Source organism: Capra hircus, chromosome 7, assembly GCF_001704415.2.
Source record: "Capra hircus breed San Clemente chromosome 7, ASM170441v1, whole genome shotgun sequence".
NCBI classification, from domain to species: Eukaryota; Metazoa; Chordata; class Mammalia; order Artiodactyla; family Bovidae; genus Capra; species Capra hircus.
In genome coordinates, this window is record NC_030814.1 from 88,356,681 (window position 1) to 88,376,290 (window position 19,610).

The following is a 19,610-nucleotide window of genomic DNA, read 5'->3' on the forward strand; positions in this document are numbered from 1 at the left end:
ACTCTTCGCATGAGGTGGCCAAAGTACTGGAGTTTCAGCTTTAGCATCAGTCTTTCCAAAGAAATCCCAGGGCTAATCTCCTTCAGGATGGACTGGTTGGATCTCCTTGCAGTCCAAGGGACTCTCAAGAGTCTTCTCCAACACCACACTTCAAAAGCATCAATTCTTCGGCGCTCGGCTTTCTTCGCAGTCCAGCTCTCACATCCGTACATGGCCACAGGGAAAACCATAGCCTTGACGAGTTTGACTTATTTACTTTGTTTACTTGTTTACTTTGACTTGTTTACTTTATTGGCAAAGTAATGTCTCTGCTTTTCAATGTGCTATCTAGCTTAGTCTCTCCTAATAAAATACGTAAAAAGAATCTCTTTAAGTAGATTCTTGCACCTCCTACCATATACAAAAATAAGACCTAGGTGTATTGTATTAAAGATATCAATGTAAAAGACATGACTATAATACTTTAAGGAAAGAATACAAGAACTATCTTCATGATCTTGGGATATAAGAAGAATTTTTTAAACAAGGCATAAAAGCATAAATCTAAAACGAAAATCCTGATAAATTTGACACAGAAATTAAGAACTTTTGTTCAACAAAAGAACTAGGAATGAAAAGACAAAGTAGAAAAAAGATATTTGCAAAACATCTAACCAACAAAAAGCTTGTGTCCACAGTATGTTAAAAATTCCAATAAATTAGTAACAAAAAGATTTGAATAGACAAAAATAAAACCTAAAACTAATAAACATACAAAAAGGTATTCAATGTCATTAATAATCATGTTAAGATAGAAAAACTATCTATATAATAAGCTAGCTAAAATGCAAAAATGTGACAGTATCAGATATTGGAGAAGATTGGGATAACAAGAACTTTTACTTGCACCTGGTGGCAATGTGTGTAACCACTCTGGAATACATTATACGTAAGGTTGAAGACCCACCTACTAAGAGTCAGCATTTCCACTTCTAGGTATATATTCTAAAAAATGTGTTTATTTGCACTAGAAATCACATATAAAAATGCAACAGCAGCCTTATTAATAAAAGACTGAAACCAATTCAAATATCTATCAATGGTATATTAGCCTATTATGATACTGTTCTATGATAGATGCTAATAAAACTGAACTACACAAATTAATATAAACTACAGCTTCACAACAACATGAAAGAGTCCTACAAACAACTATCAAATAAAAGAAGCCAAACACCCCCTAAAATATACTCTTGCTTCCACTACAAAAAAGTTCAAAATCAAGGAAAACAAAATAACTACTATTTATTTAGGGATATAGACCTGGATAGTGAAGCTACAAAGAAAAGCAAAGGCATGACTACCACAGATCACTAGACAGTGGTTACTACCGAGGTACTGGGGGCAGGTCAGAGATGTGATCAGAGGGGCTCACAGGGGCCCCTGAGGTGCAAGTCTGAAAATAATCTCTTCTCCAACCCAGGTGATGGTGACATGGGTGCTCATGCTCACTTTCATAGTCTTTAAACTGTATATCTATGTATCACAACCAACTCTGTGTGTATGTCTCAAAATTTTAAAGTAAGACATTTCACATTATAACAGCATCACAACCATGTTCTCTGAGATGCAAGGAGACTGTCTCTCTCACTTTCCAGAAAGAACACTGAAGCTTAGAGGAAAAATAAGTGTTGAAACCTGGTTTGGAACATCAGGGTTTGCCTCTCAAGTATTCATTATCCAGATTCATTATCCAAATGGTGAACTTGGTAAAAGCTCCCCATCTTAAAAAAATACTCCAAATAAGGCTCTTTAAGGCTTCTGGCAGGGACATTTTATTTTTGGTTAAAGCCACATTAATAGAAATTCCATAAAAACAAGCATGTAAACAAGGTGTCAGAACTTTGGTTCACTGAAACATCTCACACCTAAAGCATCTGAGGTACAAAAGCACCTTGCTAGGTGCAGACCACCTGACTCTGCTCCAACCCTACCCGAGCGTCCAGAGATAGCATGGGCTGGCCAGAGAGGCTGGGACCCAGGTCATCCAGGACCTTCCCTAGTCCACTCTCTACTCCACACAAAACATTCACGCCTCCAGAGACCCGTCTGATGGGACTGGAACATAGACAGGAGTCTGTCACACTGAACTTGAAGACAACACGGACTGTGGGGCCAGGAAGGCGAAGGGCAGAAAATGATGTCAGTCAACTTCTGTCGATCCACATGGCCTCAAGAATTCCTGTCCTCGTTCATGGAACCACTTATTGGAGACTGTGAACAGACAGAAAGTATGTTACATTCCTGTTGGTTAGTTTAGCAGCCAAAATTAATGATTCCTTCATGATGACTCCTACACTAGGCCTGGGAATCAGACATGAGTAAGACTTGGTTTCAGTCATCAAGTTGCTTATGAGCTAGTAAAGAAAACAGATAATTGTACAAAAGTCTGTCAGTGACACAAGATATATGTATGTAGGTTGCCACAGAAACAGAGCTAAAGAGCGTTTAACCATGTAGGGGAAGAGGAAACCCTAGGGCTGGGACAGAAAGCTGAACAGGAGTTATCCAGGGAAGGAAATGGACAGAGCAGGTGGTTCCTATACCAAAGGGGTCTGGGAAGTGGGAACAGGATGAGAAAGAGAGCAAGGCACGATCCGCACTGGTGTGTGTGTCAGGGACCCCAACAAGTTTGGCACTACTGGAATGTGGTGGGTGGGAAGTGAGACGCAAGAGGCGAGGAAGCCTGTCAGGACTGTGGCAGGCCTGGAGTCGACTTCAGGGGCTCTGGGCCAGCAGATCGATCCTGTGTGTTGTGGGCAGCAGGGAAGCGGAGCCGGTGCTATCACCTGAAGTCATGTCTTAAACGCTCACAAACCACGCTTTTCATTTCACAGACTCATAATGAATTTAGAAAATCGCTTTTAATGTACGAATGAGGTCATGGCACTTTTAAAATAGACTTTGTGATAATTAAATCATACATGTACTTAGATGAAAAAATCAAATTGTTCTACAAGGCTTCTAATGATAAACAGCAATCTCCTACCTATCCCTTCCCATCACCAATCCCCACTTCCACTGAACATTTAACTCCTTTGTCTCTTCTGATATTTATCCTCATTTTTCTAAGTAACATAATGTTATTGGTTGACTTTCAACTTTAGACCTTATATGTTGATAGTCTACCATGGAAGATGGGAGCTTTGGAATTTTTTACACCACTCTTAAAATACATATTTCCCTTCCTATCCCCGAATATAGTTATATCACAAGTTCTAGTTAAATTAATATTCAGTATTTATTATGTCATGTAAATATTATTCACACTTGAGCTACCTAATAGATTATATAGCTGACCATTGAACAACACATTTGAACTGAGCAAGTCCACTTATATACATGGGTTTTTTTAAAGATTTATCACTTTATGTTTAAAATTAAATCTATCTTTTGCTGCACTGGGTCTTCACTGCTGTGCGCGGGCTTTCTCTAGCTGTGGCAAGGCGGGTGCTACCCTCTAGTGTGATGTGTGGGTCTCTCGTCGCGGCGGCTTCCCTTGTTGAGGAGCGCAGAGTCTAGGTACATGGGCTTTAGTAGCTGTAGCATGTGCAATCTTCCTGGACCAGGGATCACACCTGTGTCCCCTGCATTGGCAGCCAGACTCTTAACCACTGGACCACCAGGGAAGTCCTATTTTTTTCAGTAGTAAATACTACAGTACTATATGATCCACAATTGTATGAATTTGTAAAGGCAGAACTTTGGATATGGAGGAACCGCATATATGGAGGGCCAACTATAAATTACACATGGATTTTCAACTGTGTAGAGGGTCAGCACCCCTACCTCAGTTCAGTCGCTCAGTCGAGTCCGACTCTGTGACCCCATGAATTGCAGCACGCCAGGCCTCCCTGTCCATCACCATCTCCTAGAGTTCACTCAGACTCACGTCTATGGAGTCCGTGATGCCATCCAGCCATCTCATCCTGGGTCGTCCCCTTCTCCTCCTGCCCCCAATCTCTCCCAACATCAGAGTCTTTTCCAATGAGTCAACTCTCAACCCCTGCTTTATTCAAGGGTCAACTGTATTTCCTTTCTAGTACAACTTTTTCTTTTTTCTTATTTTCTTTCTCATTTGCTTAATTTTCTGTGAACCTATCACTATTTATCCTCATAACTCTCCAAGAGGGCTATAAATTCATCTCTTTGCGATCACTTCCTGTCACATCCTGCTTCAAGCCTCTCCATGACTCACCACAGCTGCTTCCAAAACAAAGCTCAACTTTCAGCCTCCACAGTTTGATTTCAGCCTCAAGCCTCATCTCTCAGTCTCTGAGCCACAAGCCTCCCCTTGTGCAAGAGACAAAGGCAGCTAGTCCCCACACCTATGATGTTGGTTTTAGCCTGAGCCTTGTTCCACGTGGGCTTTGCTTGCCTGAGACACCTTTTCCTCTTTCTGTTTCCACTTCTCCCCACTGTGACCTCAGAACCCTTGCCAGAGCCCACTCTTCTGGGGGCCACCCTGGACCTAGGATGCCTGTATAGCTATTCTTCCTTGGGGCGTCCTTAGCTCTCTAGGCATCTCTGAAAGTATTCCCAACCAAATGTCTTAGCACATAACCAGCTGAGTGGACAGCTAACATGGCTGGGTGGGACTACTGGTTATCAAGGAAAAACAAACACAAAACCCCAAAATCTCCAAAAGGGAGACGGTTTTGACTCTGTGAAAATTCAGCAGCAAGTATCTCTCAGTTCAGAGTCTCAGGCTGAGCCCAGAGGCCACCACCACAACTGAAGCCACTCACCCCACTTGCAGCCTACAAGCACGGGGCAGGCAGCATGTCTTGTTCGGTAGTCACCTTCCCCACTCCGCAGGAGGTTGTACCAGAATACAGCTGTGCCCTGGAAAGAGAAAGCCTGTCATACAACACCCTTAGATACTGGGCCCAAGGATCTGATGCTGAGTACCACAGAGCCCCCTCTGAGCAGAAACACTCTCACTCGCCTGTGTTCAGGGGCATAGGACTCTGGGACTCCAGTGTGGAGAAGTTCCCCAAAAAGCTCCTACCCTCCATGGTGGGGTAGATACTGAGAATCCCGCCTGGCCCTCCAGGAATTTCCCTCTCCATTCCATCTCCCAAGGTGAAGGCCTAGACCACAGGTCAGGGTTCAGGCAGGAAAGGACTAAGGTCCCTCAAAGTGACAGTCAAGCAAGCCAGGAAACTGGACTAGGAGACAGGAATGAGGTCTGGGCCCTGCACTTCAACTTTGACCCCCAAGAACCAGAACTTACCTTCTTAGGCCAAATTGCAGCCCCCAGATCAGGAAAGACGGTGGCACCACCAGCTTCTACATCACTCATCTGGGAATACAAGACACAGAGCTTGGCCCTTCTGCTCAATCCTCTCAGAGCAACTGGGCCACAAAGGATGTGAAAAGTATGTGGACTGTCCTCCTCTAAGCATCAGTAGCTCCACCACCAGCCCTCTGGCCAGAAAGGCTCTTCCCACACCCTGCCCTTCCCTAAACCCTGCTTAATCTGAGTGGTTCATCAGGACAGTCTCAGGAGAGATGTAGGCCTAAGGAGACCCATACCCTGGCTGTCCTCAGATGGGGAAAATCTGAGTCTGTGCTGGGAAAATGCCTGGCTGACCCCCACGCCCTTTATCCTCATCCAGGCTGGCCCTCGCCTAAGCCAGTGTGCCCTGTGAGCTGCCCTGTGGCTTCTGTCACCATCGGTGGCCCCAACTCTGCACTGTTTCTCTGGCTTCAGTAACTTGCAGCTCTAGTCAGACCCTCACCTTCCCACAACAGCCACCCTCCCAGGGCCAGCTAGGGTACTCTGTCTCCAGAGGGCCTGCTTCTCGCGCAGTAAAACCTCAAACTAAATGGAACACAATTTCCATAGCAGCAAGGCTGCACTCATGCCCACAGAGCTCAGCTCATGCCCAAAGCACTACTTCTTTCTCATCTGGCTCTCTTAATTCAAGTTTTTTGCCTGTAAGGTAATAAAACATGGAGCTAAAATATTTCCATAGGACACATACCAGACAGACTGAAGGGCACCCAGCAGACAAATGGTAAATGTGGAAAATGACAACCCCTGATGGCCTCCCACCAGAGCGAGGATCAAATCCAGGCTCTCTTCTAAAACCTGAAGGTCCTGGCAGTCTCACCTGCCTCTCTCTCTAGTCACCTCAGATTAACACACTATCTCTGAGACACACCACCCTTTTTTCTCTTGTTCCAACATCCCAAGTTCCTTCCCTCCAGGCCTCCACACATTCTCCTCTCTACCAGAAATCTGTTCTACCAACAAATTTCCACTCAACCTTTAAGTCTCAACTGACATATTACTTCTCAAGGGAGGCTTTCTCAGAACCTCCACTCTGCATTACTTCTTCAAAGCACATCACTATGGTAACCAAACAATTACCTCCCCTATGTCTAAAGTCTTTCATATTAGACCATAAGCCCAAGAGAAACCACACATGTCCTGCTCACCAGCACATTCATAGCAGTCCCCAGCACATAGTAACCACACAATGAAACTTAAACAAGACACCAAAGGGGAAAATGGACACAGGCTTCTGTCTCTAAGTTACTTCTATGCCTCTTCAGGGCTACCTCTTTCAGCCAAGGGGAGAGGAACCTGTTCCTCGTGTGAGAGGTAGACCTAACCCTGGCTGGAGTACAGGCAGCAGGTGGGAGGCAGGCAGGCCACTGAGCTCTGGGGAAATGAAGGCCGCTTCATCTAAGGGCACTTCCAGGCCACCTCCTCACTCTGACGCCAAGCAGAGACCTCTCCAGGACACCCATCCCCAAAGTCCAGACTAGCACTGGGCCCATCAAAAAGGAGCCAGGGTTGTAAATCACAGGAGTTGGGAGAAGCACACAAATGGAAACACGGGGCAATACTCTACTCCAGCGAAGAAGGGTGCTGAGGGCCAGGAGGACCCAGCCATTGAGCAACAGCTGGTGGTATTGGCTCTGATGGGAACATATTTAAGAGAGCACTCTGGACCCGGGCTCCCCTTAAGCCCACACACTGCAGGCATCATACTTACGTAGTTTAAGAACGTGGCCACACGATTCCCCGTCCCTAAACGCTTGAAAGCATCTTGCTCATCTTTCTATAAAATTAAGTGAGAGCACACAGGTGGGCCTGTACCCAATACTTACATAGTTAAGAAACGTCGCTAACCTATTCCCCTCCGTTTTGAGGCCGCTGTCAAAAGGTCGCTGCAATAGACAACAACTTTCACCCAAGTTTGCAACTGACTTTCCCCGCCACCCACAGGACTGAGGCCAAAAAGGTCAGGGGAAGGTACTAAGCGGGAGTTCCATACATAGGCCTGGACCAGGGGCCAAAGTTGCAAAGGAAATCCTGGCTGGGCATGGAGGAGAAGGGGCAGGAAAGAGTTCACAGGGACCTAGTGATGTCCTCTGCTTCAGAGTCAGGGCAAAGAATGGCAGGGTTGGGTCAGGGGGACCACTCCCAATATCAGGGGAAATAGCCGGGCTGCATTGGCTCTGGACTTGGGCTTCTCCAGTAACAAAGAGTGGGGTCTGGTGAGGCGGGGGGGCTAAGCTGAAGGCTACAGCCTTCTCAAATCAGCAAGAGCAGGGCCTTTGAAAAAACCTGAACGGGGTCTTACCCTGGAGAAGTCAAAATGTGGCTCGTACTGTCCTCCCATTCCATAATTAGCAACCTGGTAGGAAATAACAGCATTGGACTTTGTCAGCAGCACAAACCACCTTGAAGCAGCCCATCTCCCCAGGTAACAACCAGAACCCCGAGGAGCAGCCTCTCTGAGGAGGGTAGTTATGCCCTGCCATTTTGGGCAGAACAAATGCTATAAACAGGTCTATAGTTGTGTCTAAGAGGAAGGGTGCAGCACACCCAGAAAGCACACGATGGGCAAGCTGCAGATGGCCACCGCGGAGAAGCTCCAGCCCTTGAGGGACACATGAATGGCAGCAGAGGGAGCCCTCCTTCAGGCAGGCCATGATTATTTGCAAGATAATGAAGTGGTAATCCAGAAGAATGCCAGCAATAAATTCAGAACTGGTTTGTTGGGGGGAGGTTCTTTTTAGTACTAGTTTGGGAACTACTCAGTGCCTGACCATGCTCCTGCCACCTCTGTCACCAGGCCCCAGAAACTCATCTTGGTCAGGCTGAACAGGACAAACAAATCCCACCCCATCTCATAGTGGTCCACTGCACGGAATACTTCTGCACCCAAGTACAGCATCAGGGCCTGGGCAGCTGGCTGCAGGGGCCCCAAAACTGCTGCTCTATCTCAGTGCCCCCAAGTGGAGCCTGAACCCAGACCAGGGCCTGAGCCACCTCAGGTATCACTAATTGGATGAGAAGTCATAAACACCTTTGTGAACAGTTTACCAGCACAATGTAAGTTCTAAGTCACGATGGTTATTTTAGCTTCAGTAGCTAGATGAGAGACGAAGTTCAAGATGAAATGCAAAATCTGACATGAAAGCTGATGTACCAAATGGTACCACCAATGTCCACCTGGGAACACTTGGCTACTGTGTCTTAAGGAAACCATAAACACTTTGAGGATTCAACTTAATAGTTGAATAGTCCTCAGAAAATTGGTTTCACATAAACTTTGTGGTGATTCTAAAAGTCAGGAGAGAGATGCTGCAAACCTGGCAATAATGGCCATCTATGAACAGGATGGAGGGAGAGGGAGGAGGGGCTTTACAAGAGAGAAAATCCTCCTTTTGGAGTATAAAACAGTATTTATTGAATGTGATGAAACGCAGATTTGGGGCAGAATGATTTTTTCCAATGTCCATAAAAATAAAAACATTGATAAGGAGAATCAGAATCAGTGGAAGAAAACATCCTGTCACACACTGCTTCGGCCTTCAAGTATCCCACACCCAAAATACTATCAACAGTGCAAGGAGGCCTAGTTCAGCAGGTGACCCTGAGACTGAAGATGCATGTAAGGAGAGAAGTGCTAGAGAAGCTGATGAAGTGATACCACAAATGATTTTTCTTTGGATCCACTATAGCCAAGAACTTGAAGAAAACTTTAAACATGACTGCGATCAGTTTGCCAGTGCATTCAGGAAAGTTCGCTCGCTGCTTGTTGCAGGAGGTGCAAGGTATGACTGCATTTTCCAACACTCCCACTTGCTGGATGGAGTGCTTAAATTTTCACTACCTGGGGATAATGAAAGAAGCTACATTGTTACAGGTGGCTCATCTTTTAGCAGTTTTGAGAATCATGGTGATTCTCACATTTGATCATAGTGTTTAGGCTACTGTACCTATACTATTTAATACCATCCCCAAATAGTACAAGTGCCATGGGAACTTCTGGACGTGCAGCCATCAGAATCACCATCTGGGAAACTCCAGGCCCCAGACTCATACCTTACATAAAAGAAGCTGTACATCAAAACTGATTCCTGAGAGGAGGTATTCATTTGTCACAAAAGTATTAAGAGTCAGTCCTTTGAAAGATGTGGGTATTTACAATTCTGAGGTCAGAGTGAAGGGGGGAAAAATAGTTAGAAATCACTTTTTTGGTGAGACTGAGACATCAGCAGACTCTTCAATCTTCAGGAATTCTGGCAATGCAAAATCTCTTCCACTCTCAGACAGGCCCTCATCCAATTCAAAAGAAAGCCTCGATCGCCCTTTCTTCCAAATGATCTAAAGCAAACACATCAACTACAGATGAGAGTGTCAACAGACAGCAGAAGAACCTGTTCCTTTCCAGAAGCCTGTAATGCTCCCATGGGGACCCTGATGGGAAGGCTCTTGCTAGGCATGTATCATACTATGTGGAATGAACACTAGGAGACAGGTTCTGTCCGTGTAGGATCAAAGCTTTGAACAATACTGGCTGGCAAAGAAAATGCCAAGACAGTTCCTAGAGAATGAAAGCAAACAAAAATGGTCTTCCGGAAGACCCTGACCCTAAAAGACCATACAGTGGGCGCTGCGGCATTCAAAGCCCATTTATCAACTGAGTTACAACATTACGAGAACTCAGTTAAGATGAAGCCAGACCAAGGACAGAGCTGCGTCTTCTGGGGTTGCATGTGAGATAGGGTACAGCCTGGAAGTCATCCAGGAGAGCAACAGGGGTACAGGCCTTGTACACTCTTTTCAGCCTCTTGGTCCAGGGTATGGAGTCAGCAACCAAATGGAACATCATCCTCAGTAAGGGCCATGATGGTCCTAACACTGGCTCATTTGCAGGAAGCAATGGTAAATGTCTTAACAACAACACAAAACCTGTTCCAGGAAGGTATGAATCGCAACTACACCGAGAGGAATGCACTTGGGGCATGGAGACCCTTTCGCTCTTGAAAGGGGTGTGCTCTCCCACGTAACAGGCGAGTGGGAGATGTGGCAGAAGTCCTCTCTTGATGCGCTTGTCTGCAGATCTTACCTAAAAATTAGACTTACAAACTCAACACTAAGCTCAGTGCAATTGAAAAAATTACATAAGATGTTCACAAGACTGTAAGATAATCAGCATGCTTTAAAAAGAAAAAAAAAACAACTCTGGTAGACTTCACACAAATCCATAAAGACAACCCTCAAAATTGGTTTTGGTTGCTGACCCAGCTACGGAGTGGGGAATGAGTGCTGATTTGCTTGGATGTGTCCAGGCAAAGGTTCAGAGAGTATTTTCCAAGTGATCTCAGTTCAATATTCTACTGAGAGCTATGGTTGATCAGTTAAAGTGTGAGATCCTTAAATACACAGAACTTCTGGCCAAACAGATCCAGGAGACTCAAGAAAAACGCCAGTGAAACTTTTCTGGCAGTGTCTCAGGGCATCACTTTACAGCAGAATTCAGAATCTGGGATGTTCAGACGGGAGCATGCCCAGTGCTGATTTGAACTCAATAGAACAGAAACACATAAGTAGGAGCTCTGCCCATAATGTTCAGTATGGTGCTGCTGTGTGTCTTCACCTCTGAAATAAAAAGCAGGAAGCCACAGTCCCACAGAATTACTTAAAATCGAGTATTTCATCTTCATCATCCAACCAATCTAGGCCTGTCATTGCTGAAGTATTATAGAACATTTTACCTCCAAGTGCGCTTGACTGAGACTCAGAACCATACCTCTGAATATATTCACAGCTCTCAGAGGTATCCCTGGAACAATTCAGGATATCAGCTTCTGTAGTCAAGATGACATAAATGGACCTGCCATATCCACCAACAATCCCTAGCACCTAGTGCGATACTTGGGCACAGAGGAGATATCCAGGTGGCATTTGCGAACACTAACTGTTGAATGCCAGTGAGCCTACTTAATTCCGGCTTCCCAATAGGAGGCCACTCCATACTCGTGGCATCCTGGAGTCATACAGTTTTTTGGGCAAGCTGCCCTAGGCCCAGCCCTGAGCACCCTGGGAGGTGATCTAGCTAGAAACACTCCCTTCCCAACTCCAGGGTCCCAGGAACAAGCCACACCTGCAACAATTCTGCAGTCTTCACTGTTAGCCCTGTGATGTGCTGCATCCGGAGATTCACCCGAGCCACAACAGGGTCATCGTCCTCCTCCAGCCAGGAGCTACACCAAAACAAGAGGGAGAGAAAAGCAGGGCAAAGCAGGCTTAGATGAGGTCCTCCACTCTCCTCAGCCTCAGGGCCAGCACTGAAGGCAGCACAGAGTGAAAGCTCCCCACAGGCGGGTGCGGGCACCAGCAGGGGGGACAACCACCCAAGCCACCCACCCTCAGTAGGAACTGGGAGGCCCCGGAGTTGGGGCGTGAGCAGCCATCCCTCCTCCACCATCACCTTTGCTAACCTTTTGGAAACCCTGTAGCTGGCGACAGTGAGCACACCTGTCTTGGGATCACGAACAGTGGCTCGTGCAAGCTGGAAGGCAGGAAGAAAGGGCACACGTATCATTCTTTGCCTTGAGTGTTTTCCTGGAGAGGCTGGGACCTGATCTGCCAATCAGACCAGGAAGGGAAGGAGCTCTGCAGGTAGTGGCTCTAGCCAAGGCCCCTTGATCCTGCAAGCCAGGCCAGGGCCGTGGTCTCCAAATTCCTGTTCTGCTGTCAGAGCCTGGCCACTGCCCACCCCTGGCTCCCAGGTCCATGCTGTCTGCAGAATTATGCCTACGGAGTCTGTTTAGTCTATTCACCCAGCTGCCTGGACAGCCCCTTTCTCCCCAGGCCCACACACCACACCAGCCCACGCCTGGCTGCTCCCACCACATTCAGACTGTGCTGCGGTCCCTGAGTCTCAGTCTTGCGTGCTCCTCTAAACACGGTCAAGTCCACTGACCTTCTGAACCTCAGCAACCTCCTCTGCCCAGAAACCTACCCACTCTCCTACTGCACAGCCCCTGCTGGCCTCCTACTGCACAAGGAACAAAAACAGGAAGCACAGTTTTCACTCCCTTGGGAGCTTTGTGAGGTCAGAAGATAGAGTCAGGAAAGCAATCTACAAGCAGCAGTAAGTGAACGGCTGCTGGAAGCCACCCACCTCCACATGCTCATTCATAATAACACACACACACACACCTCACCTATCTCATATCCCCCAGTTTCCACAGACTGGTGCAGTGATACTCCCAGGAAGGGCCTGCTGCCTGGAGCCAGCCCCCCATGCTCCAGCTGCGGTCTGTCTTAACTAGCGCTTACTCATGTGCCTAGCACAATGCTGGGTGACCAAGACATGGCCACTATCCTCACACAACTCAGTCGGGTGGGAAGGCAAAAAACTAGCTGGGTAGTCATAGCACAGCATGTAGAAGCCGGGAAGGGGGACGCTCAGTGTCTGGGGGAGTGCAGTCTACAGGGTCAAGACTGGTGTCCTAAGAGGGTGATGGGGGAACCACCTCACTGAGATTTGAATGGTAAGCAGGAGTTAGCCAGGCAAGAGAGCATTATAGGAACAGGGCAGGAACAGCAACGCAGGAACCCAGAGGTCAAAATGGATGTGGCATATGACTGTGGATTAGAAGTGAGAGGGAAGAGATGAGAACAGGCTGAGGAGGCAAGAGGGGGTTGAGCTGGACGTAACCTGGGACCAGTAAGAAGCAGGAGAGGGACACCACAGCCTGAGTGTAAGAAAGATCACTGTGCATACATCATAGAGGGTTGATGAAGGAGGGGTCAGAGCAGGAACAAGGAGGCCAGTGAGGATGTCAGAGAGAGGTCAGGGCAAGAGGTGGCAGAAGGGATCAGGGGGGTGGATGGACCAGAAGGCTGGCCAACCTGGACAGGTGCTGCTGCAGCACATTTGGGTAAGACCCACTGCACCCAGAACGGAGGGCTTCCCCGAGATCCCACCTACTGTTCTTTCCTGACGACAACTGCAGCTGTGGCTAGATCCCATCCAAGCAAGTGAACCACAGCACTGGCCTGATGCCCACAGGGAGGCTCTGGGCAGCTGTGCTCGGCTCCCAGGGACAGACAGAGCTATTCTGAAAGCAGGCCAGAGACCCATAGGCAGCTGCCAGGCATTCCCCACAGGCTAAGTTAAGCTCGTGGGCCCTACTTCAAAGCCAGGCTAGCATCTGTGCCTCACAGGCTCCGGAAAGGAGAGGTCAGCCTGTAATAGCCTACATGTTTGGCCCTTCACGGGGCTGCTATTCAAAGACTAGCTTCCCAGCCACTCTCCTCTTCAGCCACACCCATGTGCACACACACACCCAACGTGAGCACACACACACACAGAACAATGTTTCTGCCTTGGTTAGAGGGACAAAGGAGGAATCTCTCAGGAGGGTCTGGCACACAGTGCCTCTCTCACCTGACAGCCAAGAAAGCAGTTTTCTTTCCCGCAGGAATCTGGAGCTGGTCCAGGGAATGGAAGAGAGTGGGGGTCTGTGGTCCCCATTCTCCACACACACTGGCTAGGCCCTCCCTCAGCAGTATCAGTGACACTAAAAACTGGCTCTGAGCCCTGGAGATCCTAGTACCTCAAAGCAAGGTTGTTCCAAGATGCAGTCCAGGGCCCAGGATGGGAACCTATCCTAGGTCTCTCCAGGAGTGCTGGCCTCCTGGCCTCGACAGTTCTCTTAGAAGCAGAGCAACAGAGGGTCTCCAGCTAACTCCTCGCTCCTGATCACCAGTGACAGGAGAAGGGTGGGGACATGGCAGCAAGCAGTTCTCTTTGAAAGATGTCAAATGGGAGAAAATCTTTTATGAACTAGAAATAGAAGAATAATTTTGTAACATGATGACGTATATACAAAACCAACAGCGAACTTGCACACTTACCAGTGAAATACCAAAGGCATTTCTAGGAAATTCAGGAACAAGACAAAGATTCCTATTATAAAAATGCTCTAGAAGCTCTGGACAATTCAACAAGACAACAGAAACAGAACTATAATGTCTACGAAGGAGAAAACAAAATTTTTCTTATTTGCAGGTGCTAGTACTATATGGACAACCTAAGAAAATTAGCTAAAAACCAAAAGAATAAGAAATGAGTTCAACTACTAGCTGTGATCTGCACCGGGTCCATTTCCTTGTGGGTAAAATGAAGATGATGGCAGAGCCTGCTGAACAGACACAGCAGTTAACACGTGTTAAGGACTTAGAAGAGGGCCTGCCACACTTCCGAACTCAGTACACATTAGCTATTATGATGAAATATGTTTTTACAATCAACAGTTTAGCTTATGATGGTAAGCTGATTTAATAACATAACCAGTAAAATCATAATGATGAAAGGAACAAAGTGAAGTTACAATAACAATAATAACAACAGCAACAAACTGCCTAGGAATAAATTTAACAAGAGAAGTGCCGGGCTTATGTGAAGAAAATATTTAAAGGTGTGAATACACAGAGAGACCCAGCGTGCTGCTAGATGAGAAGACGGTCCTGCAGATACTCACTCTCCTCCAAGTCAATCACTTCTCCGCAGTCCTCATCAGGAGCTCCACAGGGCCCAGCCTGGCAGTACCCCATGGCATACTTCCTAAACACTCACCCACACACCAGCCACCAACCTGCCCAGGGTGCCCTTATCTCCCACCCTCTCTGTCCACATTGGTTCCCTCCGTGGACTGTGACTCTTCAAGGTCTAATCGAGTCTGCAGTACCTTAGTACCCGGCAGTGGACTCACGCAAGCCACCAGCAGAGGCCAGCGGGGTGAGCAACCAAACAGCCCCATGGCACCTGGACTAAGTGGCCTGAGAAGGAACAGCGGAGACACCTACTTTGGGTTTCGCAATCTCCTTGATCCTCTCAATTTCCTCGTCAGACATGACATCGTAGTACCTGACGATATGCGGGCTGTCCCACTCATCCTCCTCTTTGAAGGGGGCGATGAGCAGCTGCGGCACCCTGTTGCCATGGTGATACCTACAGAAGAGCCTCTTCTGCCTTCGGGGGGTCTGGGGAATACAGAACAACAGGCCCTGAACCGAGTGAGTCCTAACCCTCAGTCCCAGACTAGCTGGCTGCAGACACTGGTCTCAAACCCAGTGTCCAGCAGTCGCTCCCTCCCACCTCACCAGACAAGAAAACAAAAGCCCCTCAGTTTGGCTGGCATGAAATGATATGCCACAAATCACGCAGAGGTTCTCCTTTCCCAAGAATACCTCATTTGACAAGTTCTGTGGCAGGGTGTAATTCCTGACCCTTCTCACAGAGACGTGAGTAGGTGAGGAGGGCTGGAGCAGGGGAGACATCTTTCTAGACAGAAGAGCCAGAGGGAGCAAGCAGACACGGGCACAGAGAAGGCCAACAGACTGACTCACATCTGAGCCTCTGTGAGGAAGCACCGGGGTCCCAGGGCTGTCCAAGGCCAGTGATACTTCATACCAAGCTCTAGCAACTTTCTTGTCTTTGCTAGAGATCATGACTTCCGTTGGGGCCCAAGGCACATCAAGTCCCACAGGTTTTCTTAGAACAGTGAGTCAAGCAGAAGCTGGCCTCTTGGGATAGGGAGGGGTGCTCAGCAACAACTCAGAAGACTGAAACTCTGCCTGGGACCTCAGGGAAGACAAGCCTCCTATCCTGTACCTCAGAGAACATCCACATGTCGGCCTCAGCAGATACGACCAAGAATTGAGAAAACCACCTACAGACAGAAAACCGCCTAACATCTTCCTCACATCTGTCTGTCCAGAGCTGAAATCTAGGCCCACTGCCTGGGCCCTGACCCATCCACGTGTCTCACCAGTTTGACACCCTCCCCACGACAGAGGCTCTCGTAGACATCCCTCTCGGGCAGGTAGTCCACAGGCCTCTCGTATATGCCTTGCTGGGCTGCGAGCTCAGCTTCTGTGTGATTCGATAACATTTTTTCTCTTTCTTCTTCCAACAGCCGTTCAAAGTAGTGCAGATTCCCTCCAGCTCGTTCATGGCTCGGGTCTACAAAAGGAAAGAACATGAAGGAAAAGGAAACCACAAACATCTGTTAGGTCATTCAGAGAAATTATTCTGTAAGCGGTTTTCTCCCCCAGCAGCTCACTTGCACGCAGCATTCTGGCTTCCACAGCACCTAAGCCGGGTTTGCTGATCATAGAGGAATAGCCAACAGAGGTTTTCTCCACTCTGGTCAGAGATGAGAACGGAGCAACAAAGCGGGGGGTGGAAGGGATGCTGCACCACTGATGCAGATCTCCTCTCAGACTTCCCTGGAAATCCTGAGGACACGGGTCCAGAAAAGCAGTCCAGAGTTCTGCCTCCTCCTCCCAACCTGGCTGCGTGCTAGCTTCATCCATGCCCTAGAGTCCATCTGCTCCATTACTGGTGAGCGCATCACGCCCTGGCCACAGCGAGAAGGCAGGCTGAAACACCAGCAACAAGAACAGCCACGTGACACTCCCACGGCTTTGTCCTATGGGCCTCACGACACGAAGGAGCAAGCCAGGCAGGAGTACTGAGCCACCCCTCAGAGGAGGAAACTGAAGCCCAAAGATGTGAGGAAATTAACGTGAGGTTATTCAGAGGAGGAATCCAGGTGACCCGACTCCCTGTCCAAGGCTCTTACTAACATGACAGGGTCTACAGAGCTCTCTTCCCATATCCATCTAATAGACATCCACACTAGCTGGCCTCAGATGCAGGACCCATGAAAAGCAGCAGCAAAAGGAAGCCTTTGCTGGCCAGTGAAATCCCAAACTATGATATCCCAAATATTAATAAGAAGAGGAACAAATAGGTTCTTGAGACACAGTGCTTCTGATCTCCTTCAATCTAACATCACAAGACACTTAAATGACCAAAGTCATGGCAAGTCCATCAGTTAGACCTCAGGCCTCTAATAACAGGTCAGGTAACTGTCACTGCAGCAACACTGAAATACAGCTTGCCTCTCGAGCTACTGTGGATGTAATAAAGGCTCCACCGTACAGAGCAGCAGATATACTGCAACCCTGGATCCCCATTTATAAATGGAATAGAAATCTATGTGCAGGCCTGAGTGTATCCATCAGTGACTGGGCAAGGGTTAAGGCCAGAACTGAGGTAGGTAAAGAGCAAGCTGGCAGCTAGCCTGGGCCTGAAGGCAGCAAAGGATTGGTCGCTGGCTAGGCAACTGGTCAGACTGGCTTGGTCCCTGACAGGAGCCAGCCCTACCACCTCCCCATCTGCACCTGACCTTCCCCCAGAGGCTCCTTACCCAGGGAGAGCAGGCGGCGGGTGAGCTCCACGGCACGGTGCAGGTCACCCAGCTGGAAGACAGCGTAGCTCAGATAGTCCAGCACCTGGGCCTTGGATGTGGTGGCCTCCTCCCCAGCATCGAGCTGCTTTAGCACCTGTTCCATCCACAACACTGTGTGGTAATAGTCGCCTTCATTGTAGGCCGAGCGGCCCATCCCAAAGCAGTCATCCACACTCAGCACGGCCTGGTACTTGGTTCCTGCAGCCGGAGAGGCATGTAGTCAGGCTCCAAAGGGCCTCTGGGTTAGGGAGAGAGATTTCCCCCATTGTGGGAGCCTGGGCCCCTGCGAGGTGGGGGCGTCACCCCAGCAGAGGCCCACTAGGATTTCAGACCACACACCTCCAAGGGCCATGAGTCCAGAAAGCACAGCCATACTGGCCCTGTCTCTGGCTGGGGTGCACAGCCTGTCTCCTATCCTCAGACTCCCCTCCTTCCAAGGGGGAAGGGGCCTTTATTATGGAGGAGCCCAGGATGCCCAAGAAGTAGTGTTCAGGAGAGTAAAAAGGTCCTGCGTGCCGCACAGGAGATGTCTGCAAGGTAGCTGGCCATTTGAGACTGGAAGTTTAGAAAAAATAACTTGAATATAAAAAACAGAACTGAGGTGGCAGGTAAAGCCATGGATGAAGATAAATGCTTCCAGAAATAAGTGTCAGGAAAGAGAGACATGGTAGTTGAGGCCAGGGCCCCAGAGGCCACCTGTACAGAAACGGTGGAGTAAATAACACTGAGAAGTACCTAAGAGGCAGAAGAAACGGAACGGGAGGGGCCCGGCAGATGCCAAGGGAGGGCAAGAAATAAGACTGCAATGCCAGCTTTGACCACTAGGCGGTGGGGGCCCTTCAAAGGGAAAGTGTTCGTCACTCAGTCCTGTCCCACTCCTTGTAACTCCATGGACTGTAGCCGCCAGACTCCTCTGCCCACGGAAATCTCCAGGCAAGAATATTGGAGTGCGTAGCCATTCCCTCCTCCAGGGGGGTTTCCCAACCCAGGGACTGAACCCAGGTCTCTCACACTGCAGGCAGATTCTTCACCGTCTGGGCCACCAGGGTGGGGCCCTTGGTTAAGGTCAATTCCACAGGTCCTCTGACCATAGGTCATCTGCTGTTGGTTCACGCTGGAAGTGACCATGAAGAGAGTTTCAAGTCAAGAAGGAGATGTGATGTGTAAGCTATGGGGAGATGCAGGGTTTAACCTGTGACCCTCCTGGAAAGCAAAGGAACTTCCCTACAAAACCATTAATAGCAACCCAGGCATGGCTAACAGTGGAGAGTTGCCTCAGAGTGGGCTCTTTCTGCCTGATATCCAAGATGCCCAGAATGAAATCCCTGCTGCCATGGTTGGCTTCAGGGGCTGCTCACCAGGATGGCTCAGGAACAGACAATGTAGGACAGGATAGGAAAACGGGGAAAATAAACACCAGACAGAGTTAGCAGGAAGACCATGGATGGGAGAAGGGAGGCATCCTTGAGTCCTTGTTCACTCTCCATGAACCTCTAGATCTCTGGCTCTGTGGGTGCAGGAACTCAACACTGATGGAGGCAGCATGACACAGGTGAGCCGGTTGGACAGAGCAAGGCCTGTGTGGGCCTACCTATGGCACCCAACAGCTGTGTGACCACGGGCAAGTTACTTAGCCTCTCTGATTCTTAGTCTGTTACCTCTAAAAAGAGATAATGCCATCAATTTTAGAGGACTTGTGCCAAGAATTCAAGAAGACAATGTCACATGAAAATGTCTCCTATGCGTCCTTTGAGTGCAATAAACAGTAGCTATTACCATATATCTCACAGATACCAAGAATGGCAAGAATGGCTCCCAAACACTCAGTATCTTTCCCAGAAACCAGTGTGAAAGTCTGCTCTCTGGAGAGTGCTCTCGGGAGAACACCAGCTGAGCTGAATGCTGAAGGGCCATAAAGGTAAACCTGCAGAGTTTGTGGGATGAACAAAGAAGCCAAGCAGTGGTGAAGCTTAGTACAAGGGGCA

At 48.2% G+C, this 19,610-nt stretch overlaps 1 protein-coding gene across 8 annotated transcripts in view; it reads right to left on the bottom strand.

Annotated features, from left to right (window-relative positions):
• LOC102189116 (prolyl 4-hydroxylase subunit alpha-2) overlaps window positions 1,787-19,610 on the bottom strand; it is a 36,143-nt gene continuing 18,319 nt past the window's right edge. For 5 of the 8 annotated variants that reach the window (XM_005682625.3, XM_018050729.1, XM_018050726.1 and 2 more), the window contains 10 exons: window positions 17,584-17,823; window positions 16,138-16,331; window positions 15,173-15,349; window positions 11,794-11,864; window positions 11,457-11,556; window positions 7,641-7,694; window positions 7,050-7,115; window positions 5,276-5,344; window positions 4,788-4,884; window positions 1,787-2,253 (listed from right to left, as the gene is read on the bottom strand). In XM_005682625.3, the coding sequence (XP_005682682.1) occupies window positions 2,183-2,253; window positions 4,788-4,884; window positions 5,276-5,344; window positions 7,050-7,115; window positions 7,641-7,694; window positions 11,457-11,556; window positions 11,794-11,864; window positions 15,173-15,349; window positions 16,138-16,331; window positions 17,584-17,823 (1,139 nt within the window). In that variant the 3' untranslated portion in view covers window positions 1,787-2,182. Of the gene's footprint in view, window positions 2,254-4,787; window positions 4,885-5,275; window positions 5,345-7,049; window positions 7,116-7,164; window positions 7,225-7,640; window positions 7,695-11,456; window positions 11,557-11,793; window positions 11,865-15,172; window positions 15,350-16,137; window positions 16,332-17,583; window positions 17,824-19,610 lie in introns of all 8 variants that reach the window. The other 3 variants (XM_013965333.2, XM_013965331.2, XM_018050730.1) reach the window with 3 other exon arrangements.